The sequence below is a fragment of the Somniosus microcephalus genome, chromosome 3 (genome assembly GCF_052327205.1).
Source record: "Somniosus microcephalus isolate GS21.2 chromosome 3, FLI_Smic_1.0, whole genome shotgun sequence".
Taxonomy (NCBI): Eukaryota; Metazoa; Chordata; class Chondrichthyes; order Squaliformes; family Somniosidae; genus Somniosus; species Somniosus microcephalus.
Genome location: NC_140989.1, coordinates 163,368,191 through 163,389,919, shown reverse-complemented (window position 1 = coordinate 163,389,919; position 21,729 = coordinate 163,368,191). Strand labels below are relative to the sequence as shown.

General features: G+C 44.3%; 2 protein-coding genes across 3 annotated transcripts in view; one reads left to right on the top strand and one right to left on the bottom strand.

Annotated features, from left to right (window-relative positions):
* mthfd1l (methylenetetrahydrofolate dehydrogenase (NADP+ dependent) 1 like) overlaps nucleotides 1-21,729 on the top strand; it is a 725,847-nt gene that overhangs the window by 333,716 nt on the left and 370,402 nt on the right. The gene's annotated exons all lie outside the window — the stretch shown is intronic.
* LOC147121514 (uncharacterized) overlaps nucleotides 218-21,729 on the bottom strand; it is a 48,407-nt gene continuing 26,895 nt past the window's right edge. Inside the window, exons 2-4 of the mRNA XM_085981832.1 lie at nucleotides 10,030-14,021; nucleotides 7,458-9,975; nucleotides 218-5,856 (exon numbers count right to left, since the gene is read on the bottom strand). Of these exons, the coding sequence (XP_085837958.1) occupies nucleotides 7,459-9,975; nucleotides 10,030-14,021 (6,509 nt within the window). The 3' untranslated portion in view covers nucleotides 218-5,856; nucleotide 7,458. The remainder of the gene's footprint in view (nucleotides 5,857-7,457; nucleotides 9,976-10,029; nucleotides 14,022-21,729) is intronic.

Here is a 21,729-nt window from a genome sequence, read left to right as displayed (position 1 = left end):
TGCATGAACTGGCTATGGATGAGATCACAGTCTCTCAGGATGACGTGCACCTTTCTGCCACCTTTGTTCAATGGCTGCACATGTGGCACAGACTGCAACTGGACCATCTGAAACCCCTGCTCACTGAGGTCGACAACCACCGCAATCTCAAGAGCTTCTCAGACTCTCAGCAACCTCACATACTAGGCACGGAGAAATCATGTAGAAAAAAACAATAGATTTGGCAGATCAACTTTAATGCAGAGATACTTTAATGCAGAGATGTGAAGTGATACATTTTTGTAGAATGAGGACAGGCAATATAAACCAAATAGCACAATTTTAAAGGGGTGCAGGAACAGGGAGACCTGGGAATGTACATGCACAAATCTTTGAAGGTGGCAGGACAAGTTGAGAAGGCTGTTGAAGCCAAGGATCCCATATGCTTTTCTTTTATTAATAGAGGCATAGAGTACAAAAGCAAGGAAATTATGCTAAACCTTTATAAAACACAGCTGGAGTATTGTGTTTAATTCTGAGCACCATACTTTAGGAAGGATGTCAGGTCTTTGGAGAAGGTGTAGAAGAGATTTATTACCAGGGATGCACGACTTGAGAAGCTGGGGTTCTCCTTAGAGCAGAGAAGATTAAGGGGAGATTTGGTAGAACCAGAGGCAACATGAGGAAACATTTTTCTACGCAGCGAGTTGTGATCTGGAATGCACTGCCTCAAAGGGTGGTGGATGCAGATTCAATAGTAACTTTCAAAAGGGAATTGGATATATATGTTCAGGTTAAGGATATGGTGGAGCATCAAGCCCATGTGCAAGCATTGCAGACATCTCCTAAAATATGATTTATAAATTACATAGAATTTTACAGCACAGAAATAGGCCATTCAGCCCAACTGGTCTATGTTGGTGTTTATGCTTCACAAAAGCCTCCTGCCACTCTATCTAACCCTATCAACATATCCTATTCTTTTCTCCCTCATGTAATTATCTAGCTTCCCCTTAAAGGGAACCATAATATCACAGGGAAATGTAATGTCAAGGACTGCTGTCTTAAAGGGAAGCTGCAATCCTTTTACTTGAACTTATAAAAGTGACTGTTAAAATAATTGTTGGAGAGAAGTGGTGCAGTATCACATGCTCAAAATATATTCCTGTAGCTTCTGTAGAAGTCTTGTTGGAGAGCACTTGGTAACCCAGGTCAATGTGCAGAGCCAAAGGAGAATATTTACCGGCCTGAACAGGTCAGCCAAGGTAGGATTAACCACCAGTACCTTATTTGAACTAGGCACCCAAAATGTGCATTGTGTAAAGTGTTTACTCTGTCTTGCACTATTTTGCAACCCATTGAATACTGGTGGGGAGAACACAGAACAAGCAGTCACAATTTTAACATTAGAGCTAAGCCATTCAGGAGAGAAATCAGGAAGCACTTTTCCCACACAAAGGGTAGTGGCAATCTGGAACACTCCCCCAGAAGGCCGTGGATACTGGGTCAATTGAAATTTTCAAGACTGACCGATAGATTTTTGTTAAGTAAGGTATCAAAGGAGATGGAAAAGAGGTGGGTAAATAGAGTTGAGGTACAGATCATTCATGATCTAATTGAATGGCAGAACAGGCTTGAGTGGTTGAATGGCCTACTCCTATATACTGTGCATAGTCCCATTCCAGAGACTTGAGTGTCAGCCTAGATTTTTGTGCTCAAGTGCTGTGAAGGAGCGCTGCACTGTCGGATGAAACGTTAAACCGAGGCCCCATTTGCTCGCTCGGGTGGATGTAAAAGATCCCATGGCACTATTTTTAAGAAGAGCAGGGGAGTTATCCCTGGTGCCCTGGCCAATATTTATCCCTCAATCAACATAACAAAAACAGATTATCCAGTCATTATCACATTGCTATTTGTGGGAGCTTGCTGTGCACAATTGGCTGTCTCATTTCCTACATTACAACAGTGACTACACTTCAAAAGTACTTCATTGGCTGTGAAAGGCGCTAAATAAATGCAAGGTTTTTTTCTTTATAAGCATTCTGCAGCAAGGTGCACTTGACATCAGTTACTTACACTAACTCTTAACTCTTGTTTAAAAGGATTCATTCCAAAAAATTGTTCCATCTCAATGTTGCTGCATGTACATCTAATCAAACCCACTGTGGCACTCAAGTATTACTTTTTGATGATCTGATAAATTTAACTTCTCACTTCTTTGTATGCAGGACAAGGCTGCACGTAATAGGTGGGCGGGTGCCATAACTCATGACTTTGGTTGGTTTGAGGTTGAGGGGGCCACCCTCCAGCACATTGGCTGAGATAGCACAGGAGCAAGGGATGGCGACCATGGAGACCTAGCCCCAGCTCACGGTTACTCATTGGCATCAAGCAGACAGACAGAACCACGATACCATGTGGCTCATTATATTTGAAGGGTTGTTGCAGTGACAGTATTGCATCTCATCTTCCTAGATACCACTTGAAGCTGCGTCAGGGCTACATGGCCCAGACTTCCCATGCACCTCAGGGTCAGTCATCCGTGTTCAACCACCAGCTCAGGTACATTCACCCTGGCCTATCCAATGGAGGAGACGACACCAGGTGATGCCCAGAGCACAAATGAGCAGAAGTCCGGAAGAACAAGCTGTGGAGGATCACAGGCTGTAGAGGTTGCACCAGAGGGCAGGATGAACAAACTCGCATTGATACAACTCTGTAGGACATCCCAAAGTCCATCACAGCCAATTAATTACTTGAAGGGTAATTACTATTTATGTAGACCTTGTTCTGTTTTCGTCAAATACAGCAGCCAATTTGTACACAGCAAGGTCCCACAAACTGCAATGAAATGATGACCAGTTAATGTGTATTGGTTGAGAGGAATATTGGCCAGAACAGCGAGAGAACTCCCCTGCTCCTCTTCAAATGGTGCCGTGTGGGATCTTTTACACCCATCCAAACAAGCAGATGGGGCCTTGGTTCACCTGGGATGGCAGGAATGACATACGAGGAGAGATTGGGTCGATTAGGCTTATATTCGCTAGAGTTTAGAAGAATGAGAGGGGATCTCATTGAAACTTATAAAATTCTAACAGGAGTAGACAGACTAGATGTTCCCGATGGCAGGGGAGTCCAGATCCAGGGGTCACAGACTAAAGATAAGGGGTAAGCCATTTAGGACTGAGATGAGGAGGAATTTCTTCACCCAGAGAGTGGTGAACCTGTGGAATTCTCTACCACAGAAGACAGTTGAGGCCAATTCATTAAATATATTCAAGAAGGAGTTAGATATATTTCTTAAGGTTAAGGGGATCAAGGGATATGGGGAGAAAGTAGGGATGGGGTACTGAATTTGGATGATCAGCCATGATCTCATTAAATGGCAGAACAGGCTCGAGGGGCCGAATGGCCTACTCCTCCTATCTTCTATGTTTCTATGAAAGACGGCACCTCCTGCAATATAGTGCTGCACTGTAGTGTCAGCCTAGATTATGTACATTGGGCTCAGGAGAGAGGGCTACTGCTGAGCTATAAACTCAACTGCATTTGGGGCAGGAGTCACAGGGAGATGTAGACTGTATTTAAAGACCAAGATCGAGGGGGAATAAACAAGAGATAAAGGGAAACGTGGGGGGAAATTATTTGCAATTATATCATCCTCCATGACTCTGTGCCTTAGAATGGAGGAATACAAAAAGGAATGGGTGCCAAGCCATGATGGGAGAGCTAGGAGAAAAGGGGACTGAAAGCTGGTCAAAAAATAGGTTGTAAGAAGGTTTTAAAAAAGGTGGAGAGAGAAGTAAAGGGGACTTGGTCCTAGGGAAGAAGTTAGAACAGTGCTGAGGCAGCTGAAGGCTGGCCACCAATAGTTGGAGGGGGTGGGGGTGTGCAGGAAAAATCTAGCAGAAATCTTTGGGCATGTTTCCTTTGTCAAATGCAATCCTTTTCAGTGTGCCAATTGCTTTAAAGGGGGGGGGGGGGGGGGGAGGAAAAAGAGTGTTGAGATGAGGAGAAATGTTATCATGCAGCGAGTTATAATCCAGAATGCACTACCTGAAAAGGGTGGTGGAAGCAGATTCTACTGTAACTTTCAAAAGGGAATTGGGGAAAAACTTGCAGGGGAGTGAGATAGAGACGGCACAGGCACGATGGCCCAAACGGCCTCCTGTGTTGCAAGTTTCTAATGAAATTAATCAGAGCAGTCGACTGGTTTTCCATCTTCATGGCAAACATTAGTAGTCAACCTCACACAGCATAAACCCATCCCATGCACAGTAGGGAAACTACAAAAACACACAAGGAAGTTAATGCTATTACTTTATTTGTAGAAGTTTTGTTTTAAGTATTCCAATATGGCTTTAGGTACACAGGTAATACAATTTGTACAAATGTCACTTTCACATTCAGTTATAAAAGCACAGCAGTGTTAATGAGAGCAGCCTTAGGCTCTGGGTCGTAGATCCTGCTCTAGTTAATGACATGCAGTAAATCAGTGTACAGTAGTTACAGTTTATTAACCCGACCACACTGTAAACTACCACATTAACTCAAGACGGAAACTGTACAGTGACGCTGTGTTACAGGCTATGGTATTGGTTTATTAATGGAGAGGGGGAGGGAAGTGGGCTGGACAGGTCTATCTAACCGGAACGATCAGCTCCAACATGGTTTTAATGCTATAATTTAGTAAGCGGCGTGTCTGGGGTGGGGGTGTGGAGGGAGAGATGATGAAGAGTCACAAATAGACCAAACGGAAATGTCAAAACAGGAACATTATAATGATGTGTTAAGCATTAATTGTATGCAATACCAAGGCACATCTTGGAGGTTGTTATGGAAATCCAAACAAAGCTCGACTAGTAACCCAATTTAATGCATCTTCATTTCATGCTGATAAACGAGTTTCCTGGTGAGCTTGGCCTCCGCTAATGGCACTTCAGTTTTAACATTCTGACCCCAGTTTCTGACAGTCGAAAGCAATTGGCCAATGGCAGTTGCCTTTCATTCTCAGGAGCACTGGCGACAGTCCTGGTACAACCGGGATCTCAGTTTAGCCGCACTTGCATGGTTCATCAACTCCGAACAATGCACTAAAATGATCCTTACTCTCCCCATGAAGGTATTTTAATCTCAAGTCATTCCTCAGAATGGAGATCAGCTTTGCCAGTGTCTTGGAGTGCACTTCAATATTTTAGTCACCTTGATGAGGTCCATTTCATTCTGTATCCAAGGTAAAAGACAGCTTCTGTCAGGCAAATTAAATTCTGAAATGCTATCAGATGTAGCCTGTAGTAGCTGCCATGGTGAGAATTTACAAATCTGTATGGACCGCTTTCACTCTAGACTGTTCTAGGTTCAAGTCATCTCTGGAATACCTTTGGCAAGCATCAAGAACCAGGCCCTGGCCAGCTAGAGCGGACTCAGAATTATTCCTTAATTAGATTCTCCTCTAACCAGACTGATAACTTTAAGAAAAGGACACTATTATATTCAGGATATTTTTAGAATTAAATTTCATACAAAGAAGCAATATGATACATGGAGAACCTTCTCACTAGTTCAGTGAACAAATACCCCAACCCTTCCCAGAACTTTCAGACACTGGCTCCCTTCCACACGGAGCCTGAAAACAGTGGGGAAAGGGCATTGGTTCAACAACAGACATTACATTTATCATCGGCATCAGGCTAAAAGCAAGAAACCATTAGATTACATAACTATAACAGTAGGTAAAGCTCTCGAACTGATTCGGGATTGTCAATCAACAGGACTAACATAACAGTGGTACTTGGTCTTGTCACAGTAGAGTTGTGTGATACTCCTATAGCCTCTCAGACTTCACATTCTGTTTTTCACAAATGTTTGTTTGGAGATCTGCAAGCACACACACACAATTAGTATTTCACAAGAATAGCTGCTGTTACTCAGTTTATGACAATAAATTCCAATTCTGGGTCAGACCATGTTTTGATGAGGCTTGTTTTAAGACCATTTTTATGCTCGAGGCAGACTTTTTGCAGAAAAAGAACCTTGACATTTGGGAACAGTATGAATTCAAGACGGAAGTAGGAAAGGAGTTAGGCAGGCGAGGTCTCAGTCTAACCTCGCATCCGAAAGACGGTACCTCCGACAGTGCAGCACTCCCTCTGTACTGCATCAGAGTATCAGCCTAGATTGTTGATCCCGTGAATGAAATAAAAAGGCCTTGCAGCATTCAATGCAAAGCTACAGACTGGAGGCCGAGGACAATTCCAAAGTGCCATAGATAGCATTAAATACTCAAGAGCTTCTCAAAAATTCACTACAGAACAAATCATGAATCAAAATTCCAGTGAACTGCATCAAAAATTGTTTCTAGCGTTTATCAGCAGTCAAGATTTCAGCCAGGGAAAGACCTTAAGGTCCAGTTGAAAGAACATCTTATAAAGAAAGAGCTTAAGCTTGTACCATGTGATACAGGTCACGACACTTCCCCATAACTCCACAGCAAATGACAGCAAGTCCCCTCCCGATTTGGAGGTTGAAAGAGGAACAGGAGGGCAGTAATGACAAAAAAATTGTTGGATACCAGAGTAACCTTTGTTTTTAAATTAGTATCTACATTCTCCTGTCTATGCATCACTGCAAAAACATCTACACCAAAACAAACTCAATGGGTCTAAGTTGGCATAAGGTTGACAGAATGTGCAGTTTAAGTGACTTTCACACCACTAAGTAGTCTCTTGTGCTCAGAATGAATTAAGTTAAGAAAGTTTTTTTTTTTTTTAAACGGCAAGTGTCAACTGGTTTCAATGGTAGCACTGCTCAGAGTCAGAAGGTCATAGGTACAAGCCCCACTCCAGAGACTTGAGCACATAATCCAGGCGGACACTCCAGTGCAGCACTGAGGGTGTGCTGCACTATCTGAGGTGACGTTAAACAGAGACCTTGTTTTCCCTCTCGGGTGGATGTAAAAGATCCCATTGCACTATTCGAAGAGGAGTAGGGGAGTTCTCGCTGGTGTCCTGACCAATATTTATCCCTCAACCAACATTACCAAAACAGATCAAGTGGTCATTCATCTGTTTGTGTTTCTGGAATTGTGCTGTGCAAAAATTGGCTGTTTTAATTGCTTACATAACAGTAACTACACATAAAAAGTAGTTAATTGGTTATGAAGTGGGGTGTTCCAATTGGAATAGGAAAGTGAAAAAAATGCTAAAACTGTTTAAATTTTAAATCACCCTGTTTAGGCAATTTACTGGTCAGTCTCTTTCAAATTCTGTTTAGTTCAGATACTGAATTTAAAAATTAGACAGGAAACCTGAAACCAGAGCTTAAATTGGCTTTATTCTAGTAATTTGAAATTCTATTAAACCAGAGCAACACTGCGAGAAAAATGAAAGAAATTCATGTGGGCAAAAACCAACCTGACAAGTACAAAGGTAAACCTTCAAGGACTGTTACCCACAATACAATGCAAGGGCTTCACTTGCCTCAGGATGGTGTCTTCTCAGCAGCGCCCTTTGCACATTCTAAAGTAGAGGATTGACCCATTTGGTGCCCAGTCTCCATTTCTTGCTTTTCAATTGTCTGGTTTTCGTCTGTCTCTATATCATCTTTGTGAACAATGGTTTCCACCACATCTTCTAGCTTCTCTTTTGCAAGTCCTTGTGTTAGGCTCTCTTCGGTAGATGAGATCATCCTGGCTTTGACGTCTTGTAGTGACGTTTGTTCTTCAGCCAGTGGCTGGGTTTTTACAAGTTGATCTTTTCTCTCAGTCAATTCTACAGATGGGAGTGTTTTTTCAGGCTTCTTTAATGATTGGCAACATTCTGCTTTGGTCACTTTGGGTCTGTCAGGCAATATTGCAGACTCTTCAGAAATGTGGTCAGACAGAGATTCCCTTTCTCCCTTGGTTTCCACTGATGCAACAGCTTCAGTCTCAATTGATTCCTGATCACCCTCAATGGTTGCCTCAAACACCATTGTGGTTGGCTGCGTCAACACCTTTTGCTCTATTGCTTTAGTGTCCTGGCTCCCTGGAGTTTGCACTCTTTGATCAACTACTTCATCCCCTCTTCCTGCAGTTGCTGTGACCTTTGGTGGCCCTGGTATCATTTCTTCATTGTCTTTATGCATTTTTTCATAGTCTTGCTCCTGTTGAGAAGGAACAATATCTACTTGCTCCTCCATTTTCTCAGTTAGCATCACAACATCCTGAATTAGACCCTGAGCAACTATCGTGCTTTGCTGTTTGAATGTCCTCGTTTGACCAACTTTTACTTCAGTCTCTATTTCCAAAGACTCTAGTTTCTGTTTAACAACTTCTTTGATTTTGTGTTCAGCCAACCCACCTTCAAGCTGCTCAGCTCTGCAGCTCTGCTGCTTCTGCACATCAAGAGTGGAGCCTATTTCATGGACCATATCAGGAGTGTCTGACGAGCAACCAGTAGACATTTCTATTGCAGCCTCTACAATGGCAGTTACAGTTTCTACCACCGGTCCTTGTATAATACAGTCATCAGGCTTAGTTGGTTGGAGAACCTGATCTACAGCACTTAACTCTGGAATCTCTGTCACCACAGATGCTACAGTCTCTGCAATAACATGCTCTTCCACAGCAGCTGCAGTCACAAGGAAAACCACTTCATGGGACTCTGAACTCTCAGCTGTAGAAAGATCCACAATCGGGGTCACCGTCTCATTTTGTACAGTTTGAAATTCATCAATAGAAGCAGAGTGTAATTTTACTTCATGTTCACTTTCCAAAGTTAGACACATTGATTCAGGAGCTGCTTCAAGTTTAGATTCTTCTTTACATCCTTCAACTGAAGTTTTAGTGGAGGCCAACTCTGCAGGCAACTTGATTAAGTGTTTATCAGTTGCTCCATTGGATAACTTCACATCATCCTCTTTTTGTGCCTCAGCAGCCATTTCAGTGTCTTTGAACGGTTTAGGTACAGCCACATCTTGTCCATCTTTATCTGTTGCATCCAATTGGTCATCCTGGACTATTTCACCATCTTTGTGTAAAGCCTTGTTGATGAATTCAACCTCTTCATCTGGTGCTGGTTTGTCCTTTTCCACAGTAGCCAGCTTACACCCCACTTTTTCTACAAGCTCAACCACTTCTGTTGCTTGCTCAAGACTTGTACCTTCACGTGTACCTTTGACATCTTCAGTTGCTGTGCTCTGTGGCTCATGAGCAACACAAGTTATTTTTGTTTCAATTTGTTTGGTTGCAGACTCAACTGCCTCAGTTTCTGCAGTCTCCATGACTTCTGTTTTTTCAACCTGTTCTCCCGGTGAGATTTCAAATTGATCTATGGCCAACGTGGGATCCATCTTCTCTTTAGTTATAGGTCGGTTCACTTCAGTTTCAGTCTTCTGTATCTCAACCACACCATTTTCTTGTCCGAGCTCAATTTGAGTTTCCTCTTTGATTCCCTCAAGCTGCGCTGGTTGCATGACTTCAAGTTTGTCATCACAAACAGCATCAGCTATTTCTGTTTCCATCTTCTTTACAACCTCAATTATTGTAATCTCAGTTATGGAGGTTTCAATTGTTTCTTTGCATAGTCCTGTAATACTTGCTTGTTGCTGTATAATTTCAGGTGCCGGAATCAATGTTTCAACTACTTGTCCCATTGTTCTCTGCTCAGTTCTTGTAAGGGTTTTAGTGATCACTGCCTCACTCAACAGAGTTTCCATATTCTCAGCAACAGCTTCCACATGCTCTTTGGGTTCAACCATATGTTGCACAATCTCTACGGCAGTGAACTGCTCCTGCGCTATTTTATCATTGTCGGTTGCCATCTTTTGTACATCCTCTTCAATTCTTTCAATCTCTTCCTGCTTTGTAATTTCAAGATCACTTTTTACTTCATGCACACACCTACTCTTTTCCACTCCCATCACCACTGGAGTGATTTTGATGGTCTCTTCACTACGTGCAGCCTCCGCTACTTCCACTGCTGGAGTGATTTCGATGGTCTCTTCACTACATACAACCTCAGTCACTCCCATTACTGGAGTGATTTCGATGGTCTCTTCACTACATACAACCTCAGTCACTCCCATTACTGGAGTGATTTCGATAGTCTCTTCACCATGTAGAACTTCAGTCACTTCAACTACTGGAGCAATTTGCACAGTCTCTTCATTACATACAGCCTGAGTCACATTCACTTCCACCTTCGCTGGAGTGATTTGAGCGCTCTGTTCACATACTGCCTCAACTTTCTCGACACTTACTACAGTCTCTCTGCTTAAAGCCACCGCCTTTTCTGCTCCCACCTCTTCAACAATCTCTTGAGCATTTTCAATGTTCTCTTCAAAAACCGCCTCAACTTCTCCCACTCCCACCTGATGAGCAACTTTTGGAATTGCTTCACCCGTCTGTTCAAATATTGCTTCAACCTTCTCAGCAATTTCTTTTGGAATTACTTCAGTGGTCTCTCTGCGTTCAGCAATTTGCTCTGTTCCCATCTTCTCAGCAACCTCTGCAGGAGTAGCTTCAATGGTCTCCTTACATTCTGTCTGAACCTTTTCCATACAGCTTGTTCGAGTAGCTTCAACAGGCTGTTCACATGTAGCCTCTGGCTTTTTCAAATCCTCTACTTGACTAGCTTGCAAGGTAGCTTCACGTACAACCTCCGCTTTTTCTGTCCCCACCTTCTCTACCACGGCTTCGGACATCCCAGTTTCAGCCTTGCATACAATCTCCGCTGTCACAATCTCTTCCGCTACAATTTCCACATCGGTCTTGTGCATCAGCCCCACAGGCCCTTCAACCATTTCTTCTCGCGGAATGTCAAGTTTGCCCACGTGCGCTGCATCAACTTCCACCACCTGCATAACTTCAGCTGCTAGGCAAGCAGAAGCAGCACTCTCTGTTGGAGGAGTGGTTTTGGTCTCAATCCTCTGGAGGACTGCAACTTCTTGCATTTCAGTAGTTGTCTGCTCAATCATTTCACCAAGCTCTTGCTGCACATCTTCACTTTCTACAGGTGCCACATGGCTAGTCCCTTCAACTACTTCAGAGGCCTTGGACGCAGCGTCTGATTTTTCAGCTTTTTTCTCCGCCGACTCTGGCATCTCCATTTCACAGGAGGCCTTGACCACTTTACGTTGGGTTTTTTCCATGGCAATTTCTGGCCCCCGCTCACAAATGCCACCTTGTATTTCTGGTACAGCCACTATTTCGCGAAAGGACACGATTGGACTAGTCGATAGCTTTACCTTTTCAGCAGCCTCCTGCAGCACCTCCTGGGTTTGTCTGGTTACCAGGGCCTCGTCCTCCCGTATAGGAGTGCCCTCTGCAGTCGTCACTGGGGTCTCGGTCAACTGTGAGACGGCTGAAACCATTTCAGTTGTCTCTTCTGTAAAGGACTCCTCTGCTGGGTACTCCGGTGCTGTTACTACCTCAGAAATAATCTCTTGCGCCTCTTCAGCGATCTCATCGGGGCACATTTCACTAGTCACTTCCGCTGATGCGGTTGTCTCACTAAGCACCATTTGTTCCATTACAAGTTCATTTGCCACCACAGTCTCTTCAGCTATTCCTACTTTCTCATCTTCAGCCCCCTTCTCGATTACGTCTGAAACTGCTGCCGATATCCACGATGGAGATCTTTCATCAGCGCTGCTTTTGATGGCTTCTAAAGGTCCACGTTCCACTGTACAAGTTTGCTCAGCACTCAGTTCTCCAATTTGAGGTGGAGCTTCAGACTTGATTAGACCGCCATCCATGACCTGATCAGCCATGTGGACTGCATCAGTTCCTACTGTTATCTGCTGCTCCTTATTCGCTCTCTCTTCTTCTACAGCATCATATTCAGAGAGTGGAACTACTGCTGGTGTATCAGACTCTTCATCACTCTTGTTCACTCCAAACTCGCTCCATTTGGTCTCTTTTCCAGTACACTCTGCCTGAAGTTGCTCAGGTTTAGCATCAGACTTCTTCTTTCTTCGGCCTGGTATCAGTTTTCTGAGAGAAACCCATGACTCCTCCTTAGCAGGTTCGGTCTCGGGAAGAACAGCTTCGGTGGAAGTTACAGATTCATCTGCACGTTCTTCAAGCTTGGACTTGGACTTGCGCCGAGGGGTCACCAATCTCTTAAAAGATTCCCACGTGGAGACAGCCCCATCAGACGCTTCACCTTCCACAGGACTCTCGACACACTCTGGAGATGTTCCACCTTGTTCCTGATCAGTATCTTGGGGGCTGCTGGCCTTTAATTCCTCAACGTGGTCTTGCGCTTGACCACTTTCCGCCATCGGCTTTTGGACCTCTTCATTTGGTTTTTGGAGCTCCAAATCAGACAGTTTTCTCGCCCTCTTCTTCGAAGATCCCACACAGATTAGCGCTTCCCAGGACACCGAGGCGTCAACTTTCTTTTTAGGATCCTCAATGCTTCGTTCCAATTTTTCCTCCTCAGCATTTGATTTAGGTTCTTCTTGCTTCTCGACCGAGACAGCACTCTCCGTGGAAGAGATTGTTGCACTCTTCGCTTTATCGGTCTGCTCATCTTCTTTGTCGCTCTCGGACGGTATTTTTGGACGTTTTTTCGGTGTCACTAACTTCTTAAACGAAGCCCATGCAGTGATGCTTTCCTTCCTCTTCTCTCCGTCAGCAGCACCGTTTACCCCCTCCATTTCTGGATGCGCCAAATCGGTTTCTACCGTCTCTGCTGGGATCATTTCACCCATTTCTTCTGGAGAAGTTAAAGGACTCTCTGGCTTCTGGCCTTCAGGACTGTCTTCGGATTCGGTTGAAGATTGTATCCTCGCATCTTCATCGGCATCGCCCAATTTGGTTTCCCCTTTCTTGTCTTTAGTTTTTTTACCAGACAGCTTTTTGATACTACTGCCCATGAAAAGTTTTTTCAGCGGGCTGCCTTGCAATTTGGCCTTTTCTTGTGAAGACAAGAGCTCAGCCTCACCCATAATAGGTTCAGAGGCCTTGACTAAAGATTGCTCCTGGGCTACTTCTGTCTGTTCGGCTTGAGGCTTTGTTGGGGCTTCGGCAGATTCTGGTCTCGCTTGCCCCTCGGACAATGCGCTTTGCTCAACCCTCATGGTCAGCCGGTTTGCCTGATCTGTCTCCAATTCTGTGGCAGCCGACTTCAACGCAGGACCTCGTGCTTTATCCTGTTCTGAAGGGACACCATTCTCTTTTACTTCTGTCTTCTCACCTTCGTCCACAGTCAGTGCCTCTCTCGCCTCCGTAACGCTGGCTAGCTCTGCCGTGAGGTCTTCAAAGTCATCTTCTCTCTCTCTATTTTCTTGCGCTGTCTGAACATCCATGATTTCAGCAGCTTCTTGTGAAGCGGAAGCCAGGTCTACAGTTGAAGGTTGTGCTTTAGCTGTATTGTCAAGCTTCTCGCCATTAACATCTCCAGTGGCATTGACCTGGTCCCCATTTCCTTGCTGCTCTCCATGTGCCTCAGTCTTCTCCTCGAGCGACTCATCTTTGGCCTTCTTGAAACTCGGCTTCCTTCGCAATCCTGAAAAAAAGCCTTGTTTAAAAAATCTCTTCAAAGGAGAATCCACAGCAGGGCTTTCTACTGGACTGACCGCAGACTCCACAGGCACCGATGGCTCCTCAGCAGCTGGTTTTGTTTCTGTCAGGCCGGTGCATTCTTCCACTTTTCCAGGGGAAAGGACTTCAGGTGGACTTCCCTCGGCCGCATCAGTGACTGGACTCTCTTCACCATTTTTGCTTCCTTCCACTTCTTGCTTGGATTCACCATCTGCCTCACCAGCCACACCATTTTCATCCTTTTTCATTGTCAGCAGCTGCACAGGCTCTGACTTCACCGACTTCTCTTTCTTCATCGTGAACTTAAAACCCACGAACTTGAAGACTTTCTTAAAGCCGACCTCACCAGCTTGTGCCTCCTCGGGCTGCTCGCCAATTTCTGCAGGCAGATCTCCGTCTTCCTGGGCATCGTTCTGCTCCTCGTCTTTGGTCTCGACAGGAGTCTCCTTCTGGTCAAGCTCCATTTCCTGCAGCTCTTCCTCTCGAGATATGCTTGGCGGCTCACCTTGCCCAACTGCAACAGAAACACTCAAAAGTAAGTCTCTCAACATGGAACCAGACTTGCGTTTAACAAAACTAAAAACAAAGATGAAACAAGTAGTCAGCATTTTCAAGCATTCTGTTCAATTATAGATCTAAAATGTAATCACCACTGTAGCTGCACTTCTTCCAAATCCTTGCTTATGTGGCACAGAAAGTTTCACTTAGATTACAAATTATTAAAATATTTGGCCATTCCCAGCAAGTCAACAAATTTTGAAGATTCATTGATGTCAATTTTCCACTAGGGCACCCCAACAGGGACCCAATGAGAAAGCAACAGTCCTGGATTTCTCTCTCCCAGGCATGTTGGGTTCTACTAACACTATAGGTTCAAAAGTTTTCTCACTGACTCTATAGGTGTGGGATAGCCCCACTGTTAACTGCTGGTCTCTCCAGCTCCTTCATATTCTTACTCATCCAGAATTCCACCACCCAGCCTCTCTCACACAAAGTCCTGCTCCACTATTACTCCAATCCTTGCCCACCTCCATTAGCACCCTAACACCCAGTGCAGTGATTCAAAATCCTTGTCCTTCAAGTCCTTCCTTGGACTCTTTCCTCTTCCCCACCCCACCCCCATCAAGCCCTATATACTTCCTCGACCTCCGCTCATCTAACACTGGTCCCACCTCCCTCCACTCTACCAGGGACAGATCCTTCAGTCATTAAGAACATACACTCAATCTCAAAACCCCTTTGCCTTGCTACATATCACCCAATCTTCAAACTCCTGCTTCAGTCTCCTTGGGACGTTTTGCTACATTAAAGGCACTATACAGCACAGAAGGTGGCCATGCGATCCATCATGCCTGTGCTGGTTTTTTGGTAAAGCTATCCAATTAATCCCACTTCCCTGCTCTTTCCCCATAGCCCTATCATTTTCTTCCCTTCAAGTATATAGCCAATTCTCTTTTGAAAGTTACTGTTGAATCTGCTTCCACCACCCTTTCAGATCACAACTCGCTGTGTAACAAAATGTTTCTTCACGTCATCTCTGGTTCTTTTGCCAATCACCTTAAATCTGTGTCCTCTGGTTACTGTTCCTTTTGCCACTGGAAATAGTTTCTCCTTATTTACTCTTATCAAAACCCTTCATGATTTTGAACACCTGTCAAATCTCCTCTTAAGCCGTCCCTGCTCCAAGGAGAACAACTCCAGCTTCTCCACATAACTGAAATCCCACATCCCTGGTACCATTCTAGTAAATCTCTTCTGCACCCTCTCCAAGGCCTTGATATCCTTCCTAAAGTGTGATGCCCAGAATTCAACACAATACTCCAGCTGAGGCCTAACCTGTGTTTTATAAAGGTTTAGCTTCCTTGCTTTTGTTCTCTATTCCTCTATTAATAAAGCCAATGATCCCATATGCTTTAACAGCCTTCTCAACTTACCCTGTCAGCTTCAAAGATTTGTGCACATACACCCCAGGTCTCCCAGTTCCTGCACCCCCTTTAAAATTGTATCATTTAGTTCATATTACCTCTCCCCTCTCTACCTACCAAAATGCATCACTTCACACTTCTCTGCGTTAAATTTCATCTGCCATGTGTCTGCTGATTTCACCAGTCTGTCCATGTGAAGTCTCCTGAAGTCGGTTACTATTCTCTTCACTGCATTTCCAAGTTTTGTGCCATCATCTGCAAACTTTGAAATTATGCCCTGTATACCCAAGTCCAGGCCATTAATATATATCAGAGAGCAATGGTCCCAATACCGACCCTGTGGAACACCATTCTATACCTCCCTCCAATCTGAAAAACAACCCTTCGCATTCAGTCCTTAGCCAATTTTCTATCCATGTTGTTACCGTTCCTTTAATCCCATGGGCTTTAATTTTGCTAACAAGTCTATTATGTGGTACTTTGTCAAACGACTTTTGAAAATCCATATGCACATCACCTGCACTACCCTCATCAACCCTCTCTGTTACTTCAAAGAACTATATAAATACAAGTTACAGTCATTGCTAGCAAACCACAATAGCCCCTTGAGAGTACCAGTGATTTACAGGCATTGCTGGACTTGTATTATACAGAAGGCCAATCTAATGTCCACAGGACACCCACAGTCCAACAACAACTTGCATTTATATAGCGCCTTTAACGTAAAGAAACATCCCAAGGCATGTCACAAAAGGTGTAATCAGACAATAAATGTATGACACACCAAAGGAGATATTAGGAACGGTAACTAAAAACTGTCAGAGGTGGTATTGTTGAGGGAATTCCAAAGCTTAGGGCCTAAACGGTTGAAGGCACGGCCACCAATGGTGGGGCAAAGGGAGTGGGGCTGGAGAAAGTTAGAGATATATGGCGGTGCAATGAATGGATTTCAACATGTACAAGCTATGGGTGTACCTTAGCCTGCACGTAATTTCTGCTGTTAGCTGCGCCAAATGTTAGCATCACTCAGCGACATTACAAGACTCATTAATAATGTGGGATTGAGCACAGTGTTGTAGTCTTTTCTATTTTCAATAGAAGGAACAGGCTTGACAGGGGACACGGCCTCCTGTTGCCTGATGCTCACTTACATGGATGACATTGATAATGTTTACTGCATATGTAAATACATCAATTTTACTCTTACAAAAGACACATTATCTAATTAGCATTTAACCTAAACATCTGGCCCAGGAGACAGCAAAAATGTCAATCCAACGTGGAGTCAATTTGCACATTAAAGATACAGTGCAAATCTGTGTTACTCTAAAAATGTTGCAAGCAAACAAAAAAGCCTAGTCTGGGCCAGTGCTGGCAATCCTGGTGAAGGGCGTGCTGCACCAGGAATATGGGAACGGAAAGCAAGAGTGGGGAGCAGGTGAGCCAGTCAGGGAGAGAATGCGAGAGAGTCACAGTCCACCACACGAAGGGGACCTAGTGCTCCCGGGGGAGAGGAAAGGAGGGGACACAGAGGATGTGATCAGGTTCTGAAAGTAGTGGGTGAAGTAGTGTGTACCTCAGGGTCTGAGAAACTTGGAGGGCGGCAGGGTGGGGGAGAAAGAGAAAACACTGCCTGCAATTTGGGAGCAATGGGAGAGGCAATGGGCAGTGCAAGTCAGAGAAGTAAACACACAGACATAAATATATACACATATACAGCAATGAGATAAACACAAACAGCAATAGATCACACAGTGGAGATCCAGAACTTAAGGGGGGGGGGGGGGGGGGGGGAGTGCAGGAGAAAGCAAACTTTGGGAGGAAGCACAAGATCGATGACGTTAGCTTTGCAGATTTAACAGATCCACACCTAGTGGGCGTAGGAGCAGCTATAGACACCTTTTTGGGCTGGGCCCCCCTTCCACAAGTATAATTGAGTGAATAGAGTCAGCACATGAATCCTACAGTTATACATCTTCAGCTTCTGCAAAGGGCACAATGCATTTTGGACCAAAAAGTCAGGTGCCAAATCAAGACAACTCCAGAAATAGAACTGGCCTCAGTTCCTCCTACCTGCCAGCCTCTTCAGACCCTCTCATACGGAGATGCCAATTTTAATCCTGGACTGAAACATTCTTACAAACTCTATTCAAATTTTAAATCCACCGTCACAGTTTAGTAATGGCAAAAGTCTGAGTTGGAATCCTGCTCACCTTCAGGGATCTCTCCCGGCTACGATCGCAAGCTCGTCTGACGAGCACTGCAACAGTGAGCAACACGCTGCAGCAATTCAAGTCATCACAAGGTTCTCTTCAGGGGCACACAAACTCTGCGCACCAGCTCTCCACTCCCAGTTCAGCTCGCAGGCTCTGCATTGCAGTCTTTCCCAAGCCATTAACTGCCAAGCTGTGCTAAAATGGTCTCTTTGATGTCGTCACAATCAAGGTCATGGCTTAGGTTACAGAGGACCAAAACGTGGACCTTGAATTAATTTACAACTCTAAAAAGAATGCATTCTGAAAGGTGACCTTTGTTACTGTCTTTGTTTTGGTCGGGAAGAGGGGGAGGGAGCGAAGGAGAGGGACAATTTTAAAGCAGCACCAAGTACCTTATCCTCCTCCAGTTCGGGTAATTTAAAGAGACATGCACACTTAACCTCTGCATTGGAAGGAAAGGTTTCTTTTCTCATGCAATTTTTCGTAAAGCTTTTCTCGACTTTCACCTAAGGGACCCACGTTACAAGTCTGACACTGGGGTACCCAGTCATAGGTGCCGAGGTTTAGATCTATTTTGGGGCAGAGAGAAATCCCTCTAATCCCACACAAGAGACTGGGACGATTCACTCGGGTTCGGTTCAATTGTAGTGAGGGGATGGGATCTAACTGCTCGGTACAGTCAAGACACAGAGAAATGCCTGTTAAATATGTTCCTCAGATTTCAGATCATTCACACTCTCCCGACTTGAGGAACAACATTGAAAAAGACCACCAATGCTGGAGAAATGGATTCTGTGTGCAGCAACTCAGTGATCCAAAGGCAAGGTTTTATTTCACCCCACTTCTTGAAGTGGAGGATTTAACCCCTTCCCCATCCAGAAAGAAAAAAAAGACTTGCATTTATATGGAGGCGTGTCGAGAGGAGCAGAGTGGCGGTACAGTGAGTACTTAAACTCACTTTCACGGGCTTTTTTTCAGCGGCTTACCAATCTCACAGACCGGCGGCGGCATTCTGGAGCCACATCACGATTCAAAAAGTGACGCGGGCAAGAGGAAGCAGCTAATTGGGTGAGTACGGCCAGGTGAGTATTTATACTACTCTATAGTTTGACAGTTAAGATTAATAGTTTATAAAATTTAAACGGTCTTAATTTTTGCGGTTATAGTTTCTAAGGTCTCTGTTGTGTATCGGGGAGTGCTAGTAACCAAGGGTCCTTGAGTATATAATTTAATTGTAGTGTAATTAGTGGCATTGATTTGATTTAATTTAAGTTAAATTAATTAATTAAAGGTTAAGTCATGGCAGGACAGCTCGCCCCATGGCATGCTCCTCCTGCGCTATGTGGGAAATCAGGGACACTTCCTGTGTCCCTGACGACCATGTGTGCAGGAAGTGTATCCAACTGCAGCTACTAACAGACCGCACTGCGGCGCTGGAGCTGCGAATGGATACATACTGAAGCATTCGCGATGCTGAGGACATCATAGATAGCACGTTTAGGGAGTTGGTCACACTGCAGGTAAAGGCTGCATAGGCAGGAAGGGAATGGGTGACCACCAGGTAGAGTAGTAGGCGCAGGCAGGTAGTGCAGGGGTCCCCTGTGGCCATCCCCCTCTCAAACAGATATACCACTTTGGATATTGTTGAGGGAGATGGCTTATCGGGGGAAGGCAGCAGCAGCCAACTTCCTGGCACCATGGGTGGTTCTGCTGCACAGGACGGGAGGAAAAAGAGTGGGAGAACTATAGTGATAGGGGATTCTATTGTAAGGGGAATAGATAGATGTTTCTGCGGCCGCAAATGAGACTCCAGGATGGTATGTTGCCTCCCTGGTGCAAGGGTCAAGGATGTCTTGGGGCGGCTGCAGGGCATTCTGGAGGGGGAGGGCGAACAACCAGTTGTCGTGGTGCATATAGGTAAAAAACAGGTTGAGTTCCTAAAAGCTGAATATAGGGAGTTAGGAGGTAAATTAAAAAATAGGACCTCAAAAAGGTAGTAATCTCAGGATTGCTACCAGTGCCACGTGCTAGTCAGAGTAGAAATAGAAGGATATTTCAGATGAATACGTGGCTAGAGGAATGGTGCAAGGGGGAGGGATTCAAATTCCTGGGACATTGGAACGGTTCTGGGGGAGGTGGGACCAGTACAAACTGGACAGTTTGCACCTGAGCGGGACCAATGTCCGAGGGGGAGTGTTTGCTAGTGCTGTTAGGGAGGGTTCAAACTAAAATGGCAGGGGGTTGGGAACCTGTGCAGGAAGACAGAGGAAAGGGAAGCAAGGATAGAAACAAAAGACAGGAAGGAGAAAAGCAAAAGTGGAAGGCAGAGAAATCAAGGGTGTAAATCAAACAGGGCTACAGTAAGTAATAATTCTAAAAGAACTAAGTGTTAAACAAGCCTCAAGGCTTTGTGTCTTAATGCGAGGAGCATTCGTAACAAGGTGGATGAATTAGCTGCGCAAATAGATGTAAATGGATATGATGTAATTGGAATTAGAGAGACATGGCTCTAGGGTGACCAAGGCTGGGAATTCAACATCCAGGGATATTCCATATTCAGGAAAGACAGGCAAAAAGGAAAAGAAGATGGGGTAGCATTGCTGGTTAAAGAGGTTAACACAATAGTAAGAAAGGATATTAGCTCTGATGATATGGAATCTGTATGGGTAGAGCTGAGAAACACCAAGGGGCAGAAAACATTTGGGGATCTGTATACAACTCCCACTAACAGTAATGCTGAGGATGGGGATAGCATTAAACGGGAAATTAGAGACTCGTGCTACAAAGGCACAGCATTTATCATGGGTGACTTTAATTTACATATAGATTGGGCTAACCAAATTAGTAACAATACTGTGGAGGAGGAATTCCTAGAGTGTATTCGGGATGGTTTCCTGGACCAATATGTCGAGGAGCCAACTAGAGACCAGGCCATCTTAGACTGGGTATTATGTAATGAGAAAGGATTAATTAGTAATTTTGTTGTGCGAGGCCCCTTGGGGAGGAGCGATCATAATATGATGGAATTCTTCATTAAGATGGAGAGTGAAGTAGTTGACAGAGACTAGGATCCTGAACTTAAATAAAGGAAATTACGATGGTCTCAGGCGCGAGTTGGCTAGGATGGATTGGGGAATGTTACTTAAAGGGTTGACGGTGGATAGGCAATGGCAAACATTTAAAGATCGCATGGATGAACTACAGAATTTGTTCATCCTGGTTTGGCATAAAAATAAAACAAAAAAGGTGACTCAACTGTGGCTAACAAGGGAAATTAGGGATAGCATAAGATCCAAGGAGAGGACATATAAATTGGCCAGAAAAAGCAGCAAACTTGAGGATTGGGAGCAGTTTAGGATTCAGCAAAGGAGGACAAAGGGATTAATTAAGAGGGGGAAAATAGAATATGAGTGTAAGCTGGCAGGGAACATAAAAACTGACTGTAAAAGCTTCTATAGATATGTGAAGAGAAAAAGATTGGTGAAGTCAAGCGTAGGTCCCTTGCAGTCAGAATCAGGGGCATTTATAATGGGGAACAAAGAAATGGCAGACCAATTAAATACATACTTTGGTTCTGTCTTCACAAAGGAGGACACAAATAACCTCCCAGAGATGTCGGGGAACATAGTGTCTAATGAGAGGGAGGAATTGATAGAAATCAGTATTTGTAGGGAAATGGTGTTAGGAAAATTGATAGCATTGAAGGCCGATAAATCCCCAGGGCCTGATAATCTACATCCTAGGGTACTTAAGGAAGTGGCCCTAGAAATAGTAGATGCATTGCTGGTCATCTTCCAAAATTCTATAGACTCTGGAATAGTTCCCCAAGAATTGGAGGGTAGTTAATGTAACCCCACTATTTAAAAAAGGTGGTAGAGAGAAAACAGAGAATTATAGACCGGTAAGCCTGACATCAGTAGTGGGGAAAATGCCATTGTAAAAGGTGTAATAGCAGAGCACTTGGAAAACAGTGACAGGATTGGACAAAGTCAACATGGATTTACAAAAGGTAAATCGTGCTCGACTAATCTACTGGAATTTTGAGAGGATGTACAGGAAACTTTGCGATATCCGGCACCGA